This window comes from Eurytemora carolleeae, unplaced genomic scaffold, assembly GCF_000591075.1.
Source record: "Eurytemora carolleeae unplaced genomic scaffold, Eaff_2.0 scaffold827, whole genome shotgun sequence".
Classification (NCBI taxonomy): domain Eukaryota; kingdom Metazoa; phylum Arthropoda; class Copepoda; order Calanoida; family Temoridae; genus Eurytemora; species Eurytemora carolleeae.
The window spans coordinates 53,751-74,478 of NW_019397877.1; the positions used below are offsets into that span (position 1 = coordinate 53,751).

The following is a 20,728-nucleotide window of genomic DNA, read 5'->3' on the forward strand; positions in this document are numbered from 1 at the left end:
TAATAATAATAATAATAATGATAATAATAATAATAATAATAATGATAATAATAATAATAATAATAACAATAATAATGATAATAATAATAATAATAATAATAATAATAATGATAATAGTGCAGATAATATTTTGTCCTCACTGCAAATCCCTTAACTTTGTACTGAGCAAGGTACTAATGCAATAGTACCTTGGTACTGAATGATATTAAAGACTTTGCTAAATTATAAAGTCGAGGCGTTGGAAATTTATCCGAGTATTGTGTACGCCTGTACAGCTTTATTTTGACGTCATTGGTTATTTTGGTTGTTTGAGAGTCTAACGATCGACTTTAAAATAATAATTGTGAATGTTTTGTGCTAAAAATTAACTAAAATTAATGATATTAATTTGTATTTTAAAATCTATTCAATCATTTGTTGGATATGAGGATCGTCTGTTGAATTAGAGCAAAATAGTAATTAAGTTACGCATCTCTTTTGTATCAAAAATAGCAAATAATTGTTAGTGAACATTTTCAGATGTCGTTAAATATTTTTTCTGAGGTTTTAAGGAATAGGATTTTAGGCGATGAAGAAGAGAGGGGAAATGAAATTTCCAATATTATAAACGATAAATAAATTTTGTGTAAATGTCGTCTTATGTTTAATCTTTGGCAAAGAAATAATATCGCATAAATTAATACATTAATCTTACTCTTCAATTGATTTATGGGGATTTTATCACAGAAAGTTTCGTTAAAAATGTAAATTAAATGGTGACCTTTTACTTAGAAGTCTTTTAAATTTAATTATAAAAGGTTTTATGCAATGAAATATTGGAGGATTTTAAAAAGGCGAAATAAAGAAAAACATTGGTGAAAATAAAACTGGGGAATGTAAAGATCACTTTTAGACTCAATTTTTGATTTAATAGTCCAATGAACATAAAATACCGCAATGAGCAGTGAACATGCAGATTGTCTAAATTTCGTCTTCAAATTCAGGAGTTTTATGTTTACAAATTCAATGAATAATTCTGATAAATTCAGTTTCGTCGGTGCCACTGCCAAGCAAAGTAATGAGAAAATTGACTACTGTTAAAAAGTACAAGGTTACTTGCATAAGAGAGACATTAATTTTCTTCTTATGAACACTTTCTGCTTACCAATAGTAAATGTTCTAATTGGGACTGATAGATGTAATTTCAAGTTTCTAACCCATTAAAGGTCCTATCAACAACAGTACAATTTAAACATTTATCTGGGTAACAATGAGGAAGATATCGTCGTTTTTTTAATCTTAAAAAGTGATGAATGGACTTTGGAAAAATTGAATATTTCAAGATAGAAAACTAAAGTGGTTACCTTCTTTTGCTTTTAAGTAACTATTTAATCCATTACAAAAGAAAACATTATGAAACGTCAACAGGGTGAATACATACTTGATTTCTAAAGAATACGACATTAGAAACTATCTTTGTCTACCCAAACCCCATTGTTTTCCAATTGTTTATTTTGATAACTGTTCTCCTTACTTGTTTTTCCTTATAATTTTATGCCAATGCCAATTTTAAAAAGTTTAATAAAACCTAATTTTAAAAGATTACAGTTTAAAATGTTGGAACCTTCACAGGAATACATTTGGTGGAACCTTTTAAAAGTCCAAAAAAGTTCTAGTAAAACCATCTGAAGTTATTTCCCATCATTTTTAGAGTATAATCATTGAATAGTAAAAAGTAAAAAGATTTATTGCAAACATATTACATTACATTATTTTTTATCATTGATTGAAAAAAAGATATTTAAAACGGTCTTATAAAACTCTACTTGTAAGACTGTGATTTGAGGTTGTATAATGTCTAATGCCCAGGTTCTGTAGATCAACTCTTCAATACATCATCTTTATCTCAGAGCTGTTTTATTACAAGATCTAATGCTTCCTTGGTGGCCGCAGTACCAAAATCACTAGGACGGTAACACCATTCCTTTATAACAGGCTTTGATACCTTCCTTGGATTAGCCTTGATATCAACACAAATCTCCTTTGGAACTTGAACACAGTTAGGTTTCTCAACTAAACGTGGAACTAGAACTGTTTCCAGTTTACAGGTCTCCCTAGGCTCCAGGTCACAATCCTCACTTGGAATATTCTGAACAAAACTTCTTGTTTCCTCTCTACAGGTCTTCTCACTCTTGACAAAAACACAGTTGGAAGTTGCACAAACTTTTCTAGGATGCTTCTTACATGAAGTTTCAGGAGTGGATTTAGTGACAGTTTTCTTCTCCAGGGTACACTTCTGTACTGGCCATTCTTCACAGTTATCAGTCTTACGGGTAAATTGTTCTCCATTTTCTATTCTAGCAACTGATCGCCTTCTTCTTCTATTGTTTGACTGATTTAGATTATCTACTACCACAGCCTCACACTTCTTCTCCATCACCATTTCACAGACAGGTTCATCCTGCTCTACAGTATGGTTCTTTAACCTGGTTTCACAGGAAGTTTCAAACTCAGTCCTACACACCTCTTCTCCTACTACAGTTTCATTACAAAACTTCTTCAAGGGTTCATCACAAATCTCAACCTTCTCATCAAAGGCCAATGGTTGGTAGGTGATATGGCAATTCTTCTCAAAGCTTGTGGAACATTTCTCCTCTTGAGTTGGTGCATAATCAGTGATGAAGGTTTTATGACATTTCTCTGCAAATGAGTGTGTACACTTCTGAATAGTATCATAAACAGTTTCCTCTACTTGCATCACCTTTTTGATACATTGCACATCATTATTTCCAGATACATCTTTAGTTAAACCAGTTTCAGTCGTTTTATCTTCTGAATACATTGGCTCATAGGTTGGATCTTCTAATTGCATTGTCTCATGGATTGCATCTTCTAATTGCATTGTCTCATGGATTGGATCTTCTAAATGCATTGCCTCCAGGATTGGATCTTCTAAATGCATTGTCTCATGGATTGGATCTTCTAAATGCATTGCCTCCAGGATTGGATCTTCTAAATGCATTGTATCTTCTGCCATTGAATTTACATTATTTCCAACTATTTGATGTAAAGGTCTATTTTCATATTTGACCTGATTTAATAGAGCGGGGTATTCTGCTAATCTAAAACTGTTTCCAAACTGATCTACTAGAACTCCGCTCTGCTGAGGTAGGCTGAGTACTTGAAGATGAACTCCAGCAGCTTGTGCAGGATTCTGCATATATTGTTGAGGATATCGCCTTGGAGACAATAGCTGAATATCAGTGATATGCTGCTTTCCTGATCTTTCTTCTTTCTCTTCGTCATCATTTAGAAGATCGTTGGTCATTCTCTCTGTGATGTTTTCATCTATTTAAATGTTGGTAAATGTTGTTTGATCTGGGGTTTCTGTTGTGATCTTTGCTTCCTCCATTATAATATTAAGTTGTTCAGTTTTATCTTCCTCAATAGTAGCATCAAATACACCAGAGGGATTTTCAATGTTTCTACCGAGGCGCTTAGAAGAACCAAGACTGGAAGATGGCATTGAATGCCTCTTGAAGATCTCAGATGGCTGAGCTTGTATTGCTGCTGCCATGACGGCGAGTAGAAGATAGATATTCTTCTGATTCATTCTTCTTCCTTGATTCAGATCTATGAATCCAAATCCTTTATATTTTAAATTATTTTTATTTTTGTATGTTAAGCTTTATGAAGAAAAGTATTTGACCAAAATCAAAATCAGAATCAGATCAAATTTTTTAAAATGATAAAAGAATCTTTAATATTGTTTAGAATATAGAATTAGATCCCTAAAAGGTTTGTATTGAAGTCCCAAGTCTCTTAAAGAAAAGGTTGAGATGAACTGAAGAATGATGTCTCCGTGTCTTCTTTATAAAGGAAACCTGAAGCGGAGAGTATTGAACTCCTGTAAATGTAATGAACCTTAATAAGTAATTAAAAGAATTTAACAAGATAACATCTGACAGATATGGGCAGACATTAATATTAAATAAAGAGTTCACAGAGCACAGTGAATAATGGATTACCTGTTTTCCTTCTTAATGAGACTGTGTACACATAATTAATAACAAAACCTTACCAATATTATACAATACAGAGCACAGTGAATACTGGATTACATGTTTTCCTTCTTAATGAGACTGTGTACACATAATTAATGACAAAACCTTACCAAAAAGTCTGAAGACATTATATATTTAGAGGATTTTAATGTTTGCGTAATAACTGTCTTTATGATTTTAACAAACTGTTAAAGTAAAATTGTTATTATACAATATAATTATACAATACAGAGCACAGTGAATACTGGATTACATGTTTTCCTTCTTAATGGAACTGTACATTTTGCACTTTTTGTATAGAAAAAAAGACATTAGATATTTTTAGGATTTAATATTGCGCAATAACTGTCTTTTTGATTCGAACAGTGCATTAAAGTAAAATTGTTTAAATATATGAATATATACATTATACAATATATATGAATATAGAAATTTCCCAAATCTGGTTGAACATTGGGCAAATATTTAGGAAAATGTGGCAACTGAATGTAATACCACATTCTTGGGGTATAGTTTAAAACCTAAGAATCTCAAGAGTTGACTGAGACATATAAGAGTTCTATCAGATGTTCCTGTCAAGAGAAATTGACATAAAACTGTGTCAAAATTATACAAAACATCAGATAGAACTCTGAAAGGTATCGTTCAACGCCTGAGATTCTCAGGTTTCATCCTATACCCCATTTCATTTTTCATTTACAGTCCCTTTAAGATAATTGCCTACCCTGTACTTAAAGATGAAAACTGGTAAAAAGAACTTTTTAGCTATACAGAGGGGGGTAACATTTTTTCGTACGGGGTAAAAAACATTTTTAAATGCTTAGCGCGGATATATTTTTTACGCCCCCCCCCCCCACCCCTCTCTCAAATCCTGAAACCACCCATGTTCCTATCCTCCCCCGCTCCTTAATTTTTAAAATATCCAAATACAAGAATGTCCAATGTCAATTTAATTTATTGAATATATATGCTTATCAAAACTATTTATCAACAATTTAGAAATAATAAATAGTTAAAGGGGATTATTTCTGAAAATATGAAATACGAAAACTTCTCTTCGCGCTCATCCAGATGACTTCAATTGATTTAGACGTTATGATGCATTTCTTTAACACAAATAAAAAATCAGATTGACTAGATGTCATCAATTAGTTTATTAATACATTCTTATAGGGACCGTGCAGTTATTTCAAGTAAATCTAAATTTGGAAACCTACAATGAGGGAGGGGGTGCAGAGCAATCATGAGCCCCGTGAACTGACATCCGGAGCCTCCTGATTTGCAAAATAACATCCTAGCAAATTAAAATCATCCCCGTGCCTCACGCTGCGTCTTCGAGCCTCCGCAACTCATATTCCACGTTCGGCATTCTTATCTCTATAATAAAAAATATTTGGTTTTTGCATCCATTGAAAAAGCTTTTTTTAAAAATCTCAACATGATCAAACATTTTTTATTAATACATAAACAATTTGTCTTAAAAGTCAACTTTAATAGTTTTTATTCAAAACTTAAATTTGTGCTTTTTTTGTATTTCATTATTCAAGTATTTTACAAAAACTGTAATATTATTTTTTCTGGTTTTTCTATTCAATTGTCGTAAGTCCCTTTAAACTTTAAAAGAGTATGCATGAAAGATTTGCACTGGTTTAAATATGAAAGCCACGAGCTATCTTTTAATTAGACATTTTAACATAAAATCTTGATTAAAATTGAGAATATAAACCTAACCTAACCAAATGATGATACATTCGTTCTGTTTGATCAAGATACTGTCAACGGACTGCATGTACACAATAACCAGGTGTAACGTTAAATAAGGCGCGGGCGTTATATTTGGTCCGGCTTATAACTTATTTTAACTTATTATAACTTATTATAACTTACATCTCATATTCTAAATGTAATTTAAGTTATAATTAGAATTTTAACGTGACACCTGGTGCTCCTTAGATAAAAAATAACAAAGCGTGTTTTGATCGTCTACAATACCTACAGGAATGTGTAAAGGGAGTTTAGGGGGGCTCCCTTAAGAACCATATTTTCCACTTATCCAGGGAAGGGGGGGGGACTAAACCTCCTACCCCCACTTGTAAACACCACTCAGGGGGGGGGCTAAACATAGAATTCGAACATAAATCTGCACACGCACAATTGGTGTACATTTGAGTTATCGTGCTGGGCCAACCTTTTCGGTCCTATTTTGTACTGTACCGCTAATTTACAAATAGTACAGCGGCAGACTTGTATGTGCAGTAAAATCATATTTTAAACACTCTGTATTAAGCATATAAATACATCTTGATCCCCAGCTGTATCTAGAATACAATGAGTTCTGGTAAAAATACTGGAAGGAAAAAGAAAAAAAGAAAAACAAAAGAAATCAAGAAGATAAGAAAACAGCAAAAATGGTAAAATGTGAAATTCTTTAATAATTGTTATTGCCCCAGCCCCCATTGAACACAATTCTTTGATTTTATAACCTTAGATCTGCTACCCAACCTTCTTTTATAACCTTGAATCTGCTACCCAGCCTTCTTTTATAACCTTGAATCTGCTACCCAACCTTCTTTTATAACCTGGAATCTGCTACCCAACTTTCTTTTAAACCTTAAATCTGCTACCCATCCTTCTTTTATAACCTTGAATCTGCTATCCATCCTTCTTTTATTACCTTGAATCTGCTACCAGCCTTCTTTTATAACCTTGAATCTGCTACCCAACTTTCTTTTAAACCTTAAATCTGCTACCCATCCTTCTTTTATAACCTTGAATCTGCTACCCATCCTTCTTTTATTACCTTGAATCTGCTACCCAGTCTTCTTTTATAACCTTGAATCTGCTACCCATCCTTCTTTTATAACCTTGAATCTGCTACCCAACCTTCTTTTATAACCTTGAATCTGCTACCATCCTTCTTTTATAACCTTGAATCTGCTACCCATCCTTCTTTTATAACCTTGGATCTGCTACCCAACCTTCTTTTATAAGCTTGGATCTGCTACCCAACCTTTTTTAAAACCTTGGATCTGCTACCCAACCGTCTTTTATAACCTTGGATAATCTACCCTACCCTCTTTTATAGCCTAGTATCGGCTACCCCAACCAGCAAATTTAAAACTTTAATTTAATTAATTTAATATATGTATACATGTATATCTTTTTATAAGTATAAATTGAGTCTTTGTCACAAACTCTGATTTTCTACTTCTTATATCTTTGAAACCCAATGTCGTGGATCATAGATATTTCAAACTATGAATTATGCTATAGATCAATATTATAAGTTTAAATATCAAAGGTTTACACCATTAGGTTGTTAAGTTATAGACATTAGAATATTTGAGTTTGTGGCAAAGGCTCAATTCCTTTGTTTTCTCCAGATTGTTGCTCTAGTCGGAAAAACAGAAATGCCGGAAGAAGATCTTGGGTTAGATTTCATTTCCTTAAAATATCATATTGTAGAGGATGAAAATCCCCGAAATAGGATTATAAATTCCGCAAATCATTTGTTTCGGATTCTAGAACCTACAGGTTAACGTCGGGAGTAACTGTGAGTATAAGCTATTCTATATATATATATATATAGAGTGGTAATTTATGTTTGTTTGTTAGATGTCCGAACATAACTCATAAAACCCTTGACCGATTTGCCTCAAATTTGAATTGGGGAACTCTGTAGCCCGTGAATGTGCTTAAATTAAATAATTAATTGTTTCTCAATCTTTTAGCATTTTTTCTTTGATAAAACAATATTAAAATTTCCCCGTTACAATTTTTTTCCGTGGATTTTTAAAAAATTTCATGAAAATCAAAAATATGTGGGGACAAACTTTGTAATTCTGAGCATCCATAAACCTTCCGTGAGGTCAAGTGCAAGGTCCCACACAAAAATTGAGCCCGAGTTCAATTCAAACCTTTTTTATAGTATTAGTCTGAATCAATACGAGTAATTTATCTATGTGTCTCCAACGTATAAGTGTTAGGTATTTTCCGAAAGGCGACTTCCTGCAAATGACAATTTCCCAAGTACGTGGCAACTTCCCAAATGTTCAACTTCCCAAATAAGCAAGCGGCTAAGGTTAGGCTAGGCCTTCTGAGGCGCTGCAGGGTGCATAAGGGGGCGGAACACTGGGCCAGGATGGGATAGGGGCCAAGCGCTGCGACTAGGAAAGATCTGGAAAGTTGCCGTTTGGCAAAATGCTGTTGGAAAAGTACCTCTTATCGCAACAACGCAAAAGAGTCTAATTCTATCAGAATGTCGTTGGCTATTCTGAAAGATACATTTTTAAAACTATTTACTACGATGTTAGGATTGATTCTGACACAGTGATCCAACGATTGCGAACTCTTACTAAAAATCTTACTAAAAATATCGATACGAATTTTGCCAATTTTCTCATTAAAACTCAAGTTAAAAACAAGTGCTTTTAGTTACAACATTTACATGCCTGGCTTCATAAAAGTGTGTATGATTTTGTGAGGAAAATCAAAAGTCCAAGGCGTTGCGACACTTTACAGTTGACCCAGGTCTTAAAATTTAATCCAACTTTTCACAGCTGCCTGGATCTATGAGAAGACAGTTAGCACAGGCGAAAAAATTAATTCTAAAATTTCTAGATCGGGTCGATTTTGAAGTGTCACTACTCGCTACCTCTTGAACTTTGGTTTTAAACTATTATAACTCACTTATCTTCGTAGCTTATACTTCTTATACATGCAGATTTAAACACTGAAGTATGATTGTTTCTAGCTATAGTGTAAAAGAAATATTTAGCAAAATTCTGATCGATTTTAGCATGAGAGGAAGGGGCTTAGCACCCTTCGGGTGCCAAAAAAAAACTGAAACCCATAGATTTCACTGACCCAGGGGCGCTATACCCCCCCCCTGAATACGCCTAGATGATCCTGATGAATAAATAAAATATTGGAAGTGGGGGAATTATTGGGGAAATAGCAAGGGTAAATATATCAGGCAGGGGGAAAGGGAATTCTGAGACAAAATAAAGTTAATTTATTTTAAAATCTTGCATGCTTTAAACCTTGCAAACTAAAAATATATTTAGAGAGGATTTAACTCATAAAACATGTAATAATCTACTTTTTCTGAAGACCTTTTTATAAAATAAGAAATGCTTTAATTTGAGTCTTTGGGGTCAAATAAAAATTTGGGGAAATTTGAGGTTGCAAAGCGTCTCCAGTAATTCCAGGTTCTAAATTCGAGAGATTAAAAAGCGATTGTGAGGGAGAAAAAAACCGGGGGATTTGGAGGGGGGGGGGATTATGAGAATATGATATGGGGAATATATAGGCTAAAATTAGAGGTTGTCTTGAAAAGTTTTTTCTACAATTGATCAAACAATATAAAGTTGTGTATACCTTCAGACTCAACCACATTTTGCTTAGTCACCTTACATCCGACCTAGAGTTTACTGTCCGGAGTCCGGCGTGAAAAAAAAATGCAAGCAAGCTTAGGCGCAACTTATTTGTAAGTGGGGTGGGGGGGTCATTTCAAGTACCGGACTGACTGTTAAGCAGCTGTACAGTACGCATACAGACTGTAAGACCAAACGGGTCAGTAAACCAAATAAATTATAGAGATAATCGATCTAGTGGGGGCTAAAATTTCAATAAACTTGGAAGATGTTGAGTGTGTATCTTCTACAGTGGGGTTTCATGAATATTAAACAGTACGATCCAACGTCTTTATTACTGTATGACACAGACTGCTCTGGAAAGTTGCATCAATTTCAAGACAGGGTCAACTTCGGCCTTTAATTTTACTTTTTTTTGTAGCCCTAGAAATAAACACCTTTTTATGATAAATCACTTGTTTTTGAAGTTATGGGCCAAAAAATAATGTTGGTGCCCCCCCCCCCTCCCCCTTGGCAACATTGTGCCCCAACTTAAAACCCCTTTTTTGAAAAAAAAATATTGATACTTTTTGTAATTATGTTCAGTTAAATATTCGATCTTATTTATGTAATTTTCTTCAGTGGACTTTTCAGACACTCCCTCTTAATACAGTGGTGTAAGCTTCAAGGGGTGAAAAATAGAAATGGAAACGTTTCTTTAAAATTACCTATATTTTCATAGGACTTATTACATAAATAATGATATTTATTGAAACTTTTTTAGTTAAGGATAAAAGTGAGATTTTAAAGTATTTTTTTTTCACATGATGTAATTATATTTAAATGGAATACATGCGTAATTTCAAGTGACCCTCCATTTATAGAGTGGCATGTCCGATGTCCTTTGAAACCTTCATTACTCCATCGTTTCTCAAGTAATTAAAACGCATCAGTCGCTTTAGTAGTGAAACCACAAATAAAAATAATCAGTTTTCAAAATAGGAAACATGGATATTTAATGCAATACTTGAGCTGAAAACTTTAGAATGGTGGATATCAGGATTACCGCTTAATCCACTCTTTTTCTTAATCTGCAGATTAAATATTGCTTGTTCTCCACTCCTTTTTAATCTCCAGATTAATTATCCGATCAGGATTAAGGATATCCCATTCAAAAGTTTTCAGCTTTGATCAGACAAAGCTTTCAAGGTATTGTTGTGAATCAGAATTGAAATTATGTCTGCAGTCACTTTAAACCTCTCAATTAATTCCATAATAATTAAACCACTTTATAGGTTTGTGAACTTAAAATGATTTTAAAAAAAATAATGATAAGCTTTAAAGGATACTGCCTCCAAAATCAAGAATCTCCAGATGTAATATTAAATGAGCCCCCCTCCCTCCCAGGGGGGGGCTGTGTAGGGGGGGGGGCGTGCACCCAGGGCTCTCCCTCGTATGCCCCTGAGTGTGAACTTGCAACTTTTTAATCATTGTGATAGATATAAGGCACAGGGAGCTTGCAATCTTTTTAACACTGTGATAGATATAAGGCACAGGGAGCTTGCAATCTTTTAAACACTGTGATAGATATAAGGCACAACATTGCCCAGGACAAACCTATGACCAAAACCTACTTCAGAACAAAGAAAATGAAAAAACTGATAGATTTGAACCGAGGTAGTGTTTTCGAGGACAAGCGAGGGATGGTTGGGTCAGCTCCGTATAAACTAGGAGAGCAAAAAAGACAGGTATCTATCTATCTATCTATATAAAGTAGTATTCTCTGTTTGTTTATAGGTATGTCAGACCATAACTTATAAACCCTTTGACCGATGTGCCACAAATTTTGATTGGTTTGATTGGGGAACTCGGTAGAAGTACGGGAATGTTCTTAGTTTAGTTTTAAAGTTCTAGGTTGAGTATAAGGTTGACTTTTTATAGGGAAAACTTAGTTTTTAGGCAAAGCTAGGTTCCCGACAAAGTTAAAACATTAATAAATCAACATTTAATGAATTAATTAATAATGGGAAAAACTAAACAAAATGTTAAATTAAAAAAAAAAAAAATTTCTCACCAAAACTTATTTTTTTCATCTTTTAATTATATTAAATCTATTTTTTTCTGAACTTTCTGTAGATTGTTAAACAGGATATTTTTTAATTGCTTATTTTTATCAATTGCAATTTGAATATTATAAAAAAATTCTATTCATTCTTCTTCTCAAATTATGTTATTCAAATTTTTCAGGATATATTACAAAAAAACAAAAGAAAGGAACATAGGAAAATTAGTTTAAACAACAACAAAAATAGGAATTTTCTTCCATATCTCTTCATCATCATATGAAAGATTTGTACTAAAAAATTGTTTACAATTCTTAAAATGGTGTTGAATTTCTTCAGGGACCACAGAATGTAGATCTGAACAGCAGAGCCATCTATCATCAAACAGGACAAATACATCCTTCAAAACCTTTACACTCCGGTAGACCAACATTAGGCCAGGTACAAACTGTACATGCAGGTAGATAGAACTGTGTAAACTGTACATGCAGGTAGTTAGAACTGTGTACACTGTACGGCAGGTAGACAGAACTGAGTACACTGTACATTCAGGTAGATAGAACTGTAGTACGTTGTACAATGTACATGCAGGTAGATAGAACTGTGAACATTGTACGTACAAGTATATAGAACTGTGTACACTGTACATGCACGTCGATAGAACTGTGTACACTGTACATGCAGGTAGATAGAACTGTGTACAAAGTTTATGCAGGTAGATATAACTGTGTCACTGTACATGCAGTTAGGTAGATCTGTGTACACTGTACATGGAGGTATATAGAACTGTGTACACTGTACATGTAGGTAGATAGAACTGTGTACATTGTACTTGCAGGTAGATATAACTGTGTCGCTGTACATGCAGGTAGGTAGATCTGTGTACACTGTACATTCTGGTTGATAGAACTGTGTACACTGTACATTCAGGTAGATAGAACTTTGTACATAGTAAATGCAGGTAGATATAACTATGTCACACATGTACATTCAGGTAGATAGAACTGTGTACATAGTACATGGCACGTGGATTTAACGGTTCTGTCAATTTCCAGAAAGCTGTGACTTTCGATCACAATTTGACCCATTAAACATAATTTGTTAGCCTTTTCTATAAAATACTTTTTTGTTGGCATATTCATTTTGAATGAAAATGTATAACATAAACAAATCCGTAAAGCAAATGATTATTGAATAAAAGACCAAAACTCGTTTGATTTCAAATAGAAGAAACCGAATGCCTCTCACTCTGGTTAGTCCGGTGTGATGGAGGTATATAGAACTGTGTACATTGTACAATGTACATGTAGGTAGATAGAACTGTGTACACTGTACATTCATGTAGATAGAACTGTGTACATAGTACATGGAGGTATATAGAACTGTGTACACTGTAAATGCAGGTAGATTGAACTGTGTCACTGTTCATGTAGGTAGGTAGATCTGTGTACAGTGTACATGGAGGTAGATAGAACTGTGTACACTGTACGTACATGCAGGTATAAACAAAAATGTGCCAACTGAACGGGCAGATTGGTATAACTGTATATGCACTGTACAGTGTACATGCAAGTAGCAATTACCATACACTGTACAGTAGGAAAAAAATTATACAGTGTTAACTAATGATTTTTGGGATATCTAAATCAGGTTTTTTTTAAATTGCTAATGAAAAATTACATTTATCATTATTTCACATATAGAGAATTAACTTTTCCAAAATATTATTTTACAGGGACAGATTAACAATAGTTTTTTTGCGGTGTACACTGTACATAGAAACAGTAATATCTAATAATAGAGTTTGATTTTTCTTGTTAAAGGGACTTGCGCTGGAATTTGAATTTGAATTTGAGAGGGGCATGTCCGATTCACAACGGTACTCTTAAAAAATTAATTTGATTAATAATGTAGAAGATAATGTCGTTTTTCTAGCTTCAAAGTGTTTAATTCTGTTACTTTCTACTTTGTTATAAAAGCAGGAAATGTGCAAGTCACTTTTTTAAAGAACATACTTGATCTGACAACGTGTTTTAAGGTACCGTTGTTAATCGGACATGCCAGTCTAGCAATGAAGGGTAACTTAAACTCATTTAAGAATATATAATACAATATACAGTAGTAGGCGATTTTATCAATTCAATAAAGACGACTTTCGATTTCAATTTAGATTTATATCAAGCTTTTAAACAGCATGGATTGGATACACATAAACACGGAAACAAAGAGAAGCTGTCAACTAGGAATGCTTCTCTTTGATTACTTGTAAAAAAAGCTTTTAAACCATCAAAACTTCAACAAAAAGTCGTCTTCATTGTAGTAATTTAATTTCCTACCATTACACACATGAATCGATCACTGGCACGCCATGGCTGACTTTTAACCTGTTACTTTGTTCAGGAAAAAAGTAGATTAACATCTACCTATTCCCTGGCCCACGGACCCAAGCTTAGGATGGAGAATACTAAACGAGGAGCTAGGAAATCTAAAAATTAAACAAATTTTTTTCTTTAAATCATACACACGCGAATAAAGGTTTTTGTTCTGCTTTAAAATATCTTTAACAATTTTAAAGTTTTTTTTTTCAGTTTTATTACTTTTTTAGTTGTATGTACATATGAGAAAATTCAAATCAGTATAATTTATTAAAGTTTTTTTAAATTAAATAGACAAATCTTTTTACTATGTTAAATTGTTGAATATATGCAGAAAAGTGAAGGCATCATCCAGAGGCCTTTTATTAGGTGAGGAATCTTTAAATTACAGGGAACGTCAAGGTTTTAGAGAATAAGGAAGACGACCCTAAACAATGTGAAGTTATAATATCTGTTAAAAAAACTTTAATGTTGTAAATATGTATCATTGTCTATCTTTAAATATTGATAAGAATTAATTAATTGATCACAATGCATGACTTTATTGAAGTTTAAATGTCCTTTGAAATTAAAAGTCGACTTTGTAATATTACCTTTTTTTTAAGACCCGGCCCTGGCATGATCCTTTCTCACTTAATATGTTTAATGTTTAATCAACTTTAATTTTTCTTTTTATTTTATGATAATAATTATCGAATTTATATGAGTTTTTTTATGAGTATTTCTGTGCTGCTTTTGTATAGAAATATGTTTCTGAAATCCATGAAAGAGTAGTTTTTCTTCATATTTTTTATTTTCTTCATTTTCTTCATTTTTCTCATTTTCTTCATTTTTTTCATTTTCTTCATTTTTTTTCATCTTCTTCATTTTCTTCATTTTTTCATTTTCTTATTTTTTTCATTTTCTTCATTTTCTTCATTTTCTTCATTTTCTTCATTTTCTTCATTTTCTTCATTTTCTTCATTTTCTTCATTTTCTTCATTTTCTTCATTTTATACATTTTCTTCATTTTCTTCTTTTTCTTCATGCAGATTTACAACAGTACCCAATTCAAACCTTTTTCTGATCAAGGGTGAATGTGATAATCTTCTTCTTATGTTGGAAAATTGATTATTGTGAGTTGTGGTGAATTGCGCATGTTTATGCTACGTAGAGAATAGAGAAAATCAACGGAATTTATTACTTTACTAAGCTAGAAAAAAAGTGATATTATGAATTTGAGTCCGGTTCATTTTAAGAACATGGCCGACATCTCACAAGCTAGAGCGAGCTGTGCAGTACACTAACAGATTATACCAGGCAAACAGATTATACCAGGCAAACAGATTATACCAGGCAAACAGTTTATACCAGGCAAACAGTTTATACCAGACAAACAGATCATACCAGGCAAACAGATTATACCAGGCAAACAGATTATACCAGGCAACACGGGAAAGTACTCCAAATGAACCAGTTCCTTCTAGGGGAAATTCTACTGGATCCAGTGTCATAAGCTTCCTCATTATGACTAAGATAGAGTTTGATTGTACCGTTGTAAATCTAACTTTCTTTTTTTTAATGGGGAGTCAATTTTAGGAACTGATGAGGAGGCCGAGGATTTAACTGGACAACGTGCACCAATTTCATCTTCGAGGAAAGACAAGAAAAATAAAATTTTTTATTAAAAAAATTTCTTGAAATACAAAAGCCCCTCTGCTATCAAAGACATCCTAAAAGCGAATTATTATGTTTTCTGTTTGAATTAATAATTTTCAACAGCAAACATTATCTTGTTTACAATTTTATTAGTTTTAAAACAGGCCAAAACAAAGTAGTCTAATTCTCTTTTACAATTATTTAAATTATTTAAATAACACAAAAGGAATTGAGATTTTGCTACAAACAGATTATATAAATCCCTATATCTTTGCAACCTAATAGTGTAAACCTTTAGTATTTCAAACTTAGATTATTTGATCTAACAGAATTAATAGTTTGAAAAATCAAAGGTTTACAACATTGTGTTTCTTTAAGAGAAATTTCAATATAAAAATGTCCAACCACAGCACTTAATTTACATTCAATCTTAAACTTGGTAGTCTTCGACATTTATAGGTTGTAATGTTGTAATATATCTAAATGATTTAAATTTAATTGAATTATTTACAATCTGAGTAAAATAATGGAACTCTGTAAATTTTTATGAACGGTATCACGCACCTCTGCCCCTTTAGTAAAAGTAAATTCAACCAATATGAAGCATAAAGTCTGACCCCGCCAACCTTGTTGCACCGGCTAGCCTGTTGATTGTCTTCTTTATTAACCCAATGTCCGTGCGGTGCAGTTCAAACTGGTATCGGAAAGGTTGATCCGGATCGGAAATTCAAATGTACTACGGCTGCCCGTGGTATACGCTCTTGAGTATAAGACGTTTTTAACCATTTTCTCCTTATAGACGCAACAGATAAAACTAAAATTCATAGCGATCAATATCGAATTCAATTCGATATCACTTTATACCCCCTTTAATTTTCGCGAACACGTCCCTTTAAACTCTTGTTTTTTTGTGGGACGCACTGTTAAAAATAGTTTTTTGCTTGTCTTAGATGGAAAAGTGAGGTTCGAGATCAATTTCAAGGTTGTCTCAACCTCCGTCCTTTATCTGCTCCAAACCAGATTAATTATCCTCTTTCATTAATGGACAATCAGGTTCTATCATTTTCTTCATAATATCGAATTAACATTTTGTTCTAAATTGAGGATATCTCACACATTTTTAGCTCGACATAATTAAATGTTCATACAAATTTTGATAGAATCATATAAAATTTAATAATCTGAAAATATTTCTTTGCTATTACACAATTTATTAACATATTTAGCTTATCAAATATGCTTATTAAAAGCCCTGTATAAAAACAATCCTCGACCAGGGTGTTATGAATACAATATTTTTTTAAGGAACCAGTTTTTGGCCACACTAAATCCTATGCCTCAAGACATCACCAAATGCAGGTTTACTTTTTAAAGGGACTGTTACATAATTTCAAGTGATCATCATGGGGAACCTATTCATCCATTGCTTAATTGATAGGTTTAATTAAATATCCTTACTTTTCTCTCATAAAACTCTGAAAATGAATTGCGGATTTAGGCATTTAGAAAATTAATGAATTTGAAAGAATTTTAAATTACTTAAGAGAGGAAAACGACGATATCTTAATCATTGTTCATCAGATAGAAAATTCTGAATTGTTTTAGATTTTTTAAAAGATTGGGTCAGCGCAAGCATTTCTAAAAATTATGGTTCACCAAGGGAAATTGATTTTTCAATTTTTTCGAAGCATGTCGATATGGGTATCTGCCCTTGGACCGCTAAATATTGCCCTTTTATTGTTTTTTTTTGAAATTTTGAAAATTATTTGACCTAGGGCNTGGCAAATTCTCACTAAAAAGTATGTCATTTTTTTCATTTTACATTTTTAATAGATTTTTATGATATTTCCGTTTCTGAATTCAGTGTTTTAAGACGGATTTTGAAAACCTATATTGACATGTTTCTAAAAAAAATATATTTTAAAACACGTTCTTAAAGGATTTGAGCATTTTTATCAAAAAAGTGCCTAAAAGTCCCCCCCTCTTTATTTAAACAATCGTTTTAATGGAGTCTTTTTAAAAGTCCCAAAAAAAAGGTTTTGATGTGACCCCCAATTAAAGAAACAACATCAACGTTTCACAATCTTAAACTTTTTTCCTGAAAAGGAAATTTTCTAATCCCTAAATATTTACAACCTATAAATGTGTAAACCTTTGATATTTCCAAATTAAACTCTTTGATCTAACTTCTTCATAATTTAAAATATCTAAGGTCTACGACATCGGGTTGAAAATTGTACATTAAGTAAAAGGTTATTTAAATAAAAAAAATTGTAGGGATTAGAAAATCAGAGTTAAGTTCCTTTATATTTGAATTGACCATGTTATCAGTTCAGAAAACTGATATCTCTGTCAGCCTTCCTTAGATAAAAAGTTACAGGGTCAAATCAAATCAAATCAAGTCAAATCAGAGTGTTAGGGATGCATATTCGTCATATATAATCGTTATCTTCTACATTATATATATGTAATATATTTGTATATTTGTATATACTGTGCAAATTGCTTTAGCTATACCCAATACTTAAAATGAACCACAGATTACAGGGCTCATATATACATATATATATTATATATATATATATATATATATATATATATATATCATAAATATTATATATTATATATTTATTTTATATATATATTAATCAGGAGCTGTTACCATTCTGTCCTGGCGTTCAATCCCACCTCCAGGACCTTGATGTTTACCAGAGTACTTATTCACTGGAATAGGTTTGTAAAACACTGTATTTCTGGAATAGGTTTGTATAAAACTGTATTCCTGGAATAGGTTTGTATAATACTGTATTTCTGGAATAGGTTTGTATAATACTGCATTCCTGGAATAGGTGTGTATAACACTGTATTCCTGGAATAGGTTTGTATAATACTGTATTTCTGGAATAGGTTTGTATAATACTGTATTTCTGGAATAGGTTTGTATAATACTGTGTTTCTGGAAAAGGTTTGTATAATACTATATTCCTGGAATAGGTTTGTATAATACTGTATTCCTGGAATAGGTTTGTATAATACTGTATTTCTGGAATAGGTTTGTATAATACTGTATTTCTGGAATAGGTTTGTATAATACTGTATTTCTGGAATAGGTGTGTATAACACTGTATTCCTGGAATAGGTTTGTATAATACTGTATTCCTGGAATAGGTTTGTATAATACTGTATTTCTGGAATAAGTTTGTATAATACTTCAGATTTTCAAAATGTGTCCACAATTACCCATATCTATAATGAGTCATAGATTAACAGAAAAAGGATAGAAAAAGTCCTCAACATAAATATTTTTAATTTAAACAAATTTTTTTATTTACTTTTTCTTCTTAGGGAGAAGATGTTGCGGCCCTGGTTGCAGCCCCCTCAAACAGAGTTCAAACTGCAGAATAGGGTCCCAAAACATGATGATCAGGTCCAGATACTACTAAATATTAGTCCCCCTCAAACAGAGTTCAAACTGTAGAATAGGGTCCCAAAACATGATGATCAGGTCCAGATATAACTCAAACAAACTGCAGAATAGGGTCCCAAAACATGATGATCAGGTCTAATCTATTTTTAAATGTAGAATTTTCATTTTTTATAATCAATCTAATTTTTTTTCAAACGACATGTTTTGTTCTTATGTTCAATAGAAATGCGATAAAATAGAATTATCATGAATTGATAACAAAATTAGACAAAAATTATTTATTTATAATTGCATGAATATTTCTTTTTCAGAACAATTTATAATTTGAAAAGGTTCTGATCAGAATCTAATAATAACAATTGTGATTCTGAATTTTGAATATTTATATACTCAACAGGTAATTAAAGGAACTACTCATGTTATTTCAGGTAATTAAAGGAACTACTCATGTTATTTCAGGTAATTAAAGGAACTACTCATGTTATTTCAAGTGACCCTCCAATGCATAAAACTTTGTCTGCTACAAAATGTGAAAGATATTATGATTTTTTCTATCTTAAAAAGTTTTAGATTCTGCAGCAGAAATGCGCAATTGTCACTTTTGAAGCGAAACCATGATTGAAAATAATCAAGTTAATTAAATCTTATAAATGGAGGATATGAATACAATTAACATGGTTACAACAATCAAATAAAATATGGGAACACTATAAGTCAAGGGACTAAATATCAAAACACTATAAGTCAAGGGACTAAATATGAAAAAACTATAAGTCAAGGGACTAAATATGAAAACACTGTAAGTCAAGGGACTAAATATGAAAACACTAATATGAAAACACTGTAAGTCAAGGGACTAAATATGAAAACACTGTAAGTCAAGGGACTAAATATGAAAAAACTATAAGTCAAGGGACTAAATATGAAAACACTATAAGTCAAGGGACTAAATATGGAAACACTATAAGTCAAGGGACTAAATATGAAAAGATGATATGGCTCTCCCTGTTTTAATTTCTTTTATTGTTTTCTGTTAAATGTCAGTCTTTTGCTAATTGCATTTTTTTTAATTCATCCGTACAGACACCTCTCCCCGTGTTCAATATAATTTTATTCAGTTTTATCAAAACCACCATTTTTTAAGGTTGACCAAAATTCTTACAATTTGTTTTTAAATTCTTGCCCCTTTTCTCCACAGCCCCCCCCCCCTATAAGTTTTTTTTATTTTTAACGATTTCAATAAATTTTATTTGTTTTTTATTAAAAAACATTTTTATTTATTTATGAAATCATTTTTGTCATTTTCTGTAGGACTGATGAGGCTTTTAAATTCTATCGAAATCCAAATAGGTTGTCAAGTACAATAGATGGCAACAGAAAAATCGACCAACTGCGCACAACGTCATACAGAGCGTCCCATATCATATTAGATTATCTCCAAGCTTTAACGCCAAAATACACACATAATAATCGAAAAACCTAGTATTTTCTGCAAGAAAACTTTTATAACAAACCTTCAACGTTTTTTAAAAATGATTTATTGTTTTAAAATTTTCTGATTAGTCCCTAAAATCGCAATTTTGAGCTATACTCGATCTAATATGATGTGGGTCACCCTGAATGTGTCAAATGAAAAAAGAAAGACGACATGTCCTCTAATTAGTTGGTATTATTTCCAAGATTTGGTGGAGGTAAATGTCGTCTTTGTAGGAATACGTAAAAAATATTTACAACTCAAAATCAGATAGAGTATTTTTACTTCTTTTGGTGGCTTAATTTTTTCACTGTATATCTATGTAAACTAAATAGTCTGAGGGAGGGGGGGGGG

The 20,728-nt window shown here is 32.3% G+C and overlaps 1 protein-coding gene across 1 annotated transcript; it reads left to right on the forward strand.

The window, feature by feature from the left end:
* Positions 1-11,026: 11,026 nt before the first annotated feature.
* On the forward strand, positions 11,027-18,206 carry LOC111716187 (uncharacterized). Its single transcript, XM_023491619.1, has 8 exons — positions 11,027-11,145; positions 11,800-11,901; positions 13,861-13,940; positions 14,170-14,204; positions 15,414-15,471; positions 16,424-16,526; positions 16,779-16,832; positions 18,126-18,206. Exons 1-8 carry the CDS (start codon positions 11,047-11,049, stop codon positions 18,204-18,206), a joined length of 612 nt encoding a protein of 203 aa, XP_023347387.1. The 5' UTR covers positions 11,027-11,046.
* Positions 18,207-20,728: the final 2,522 nt, after the last annotated feature.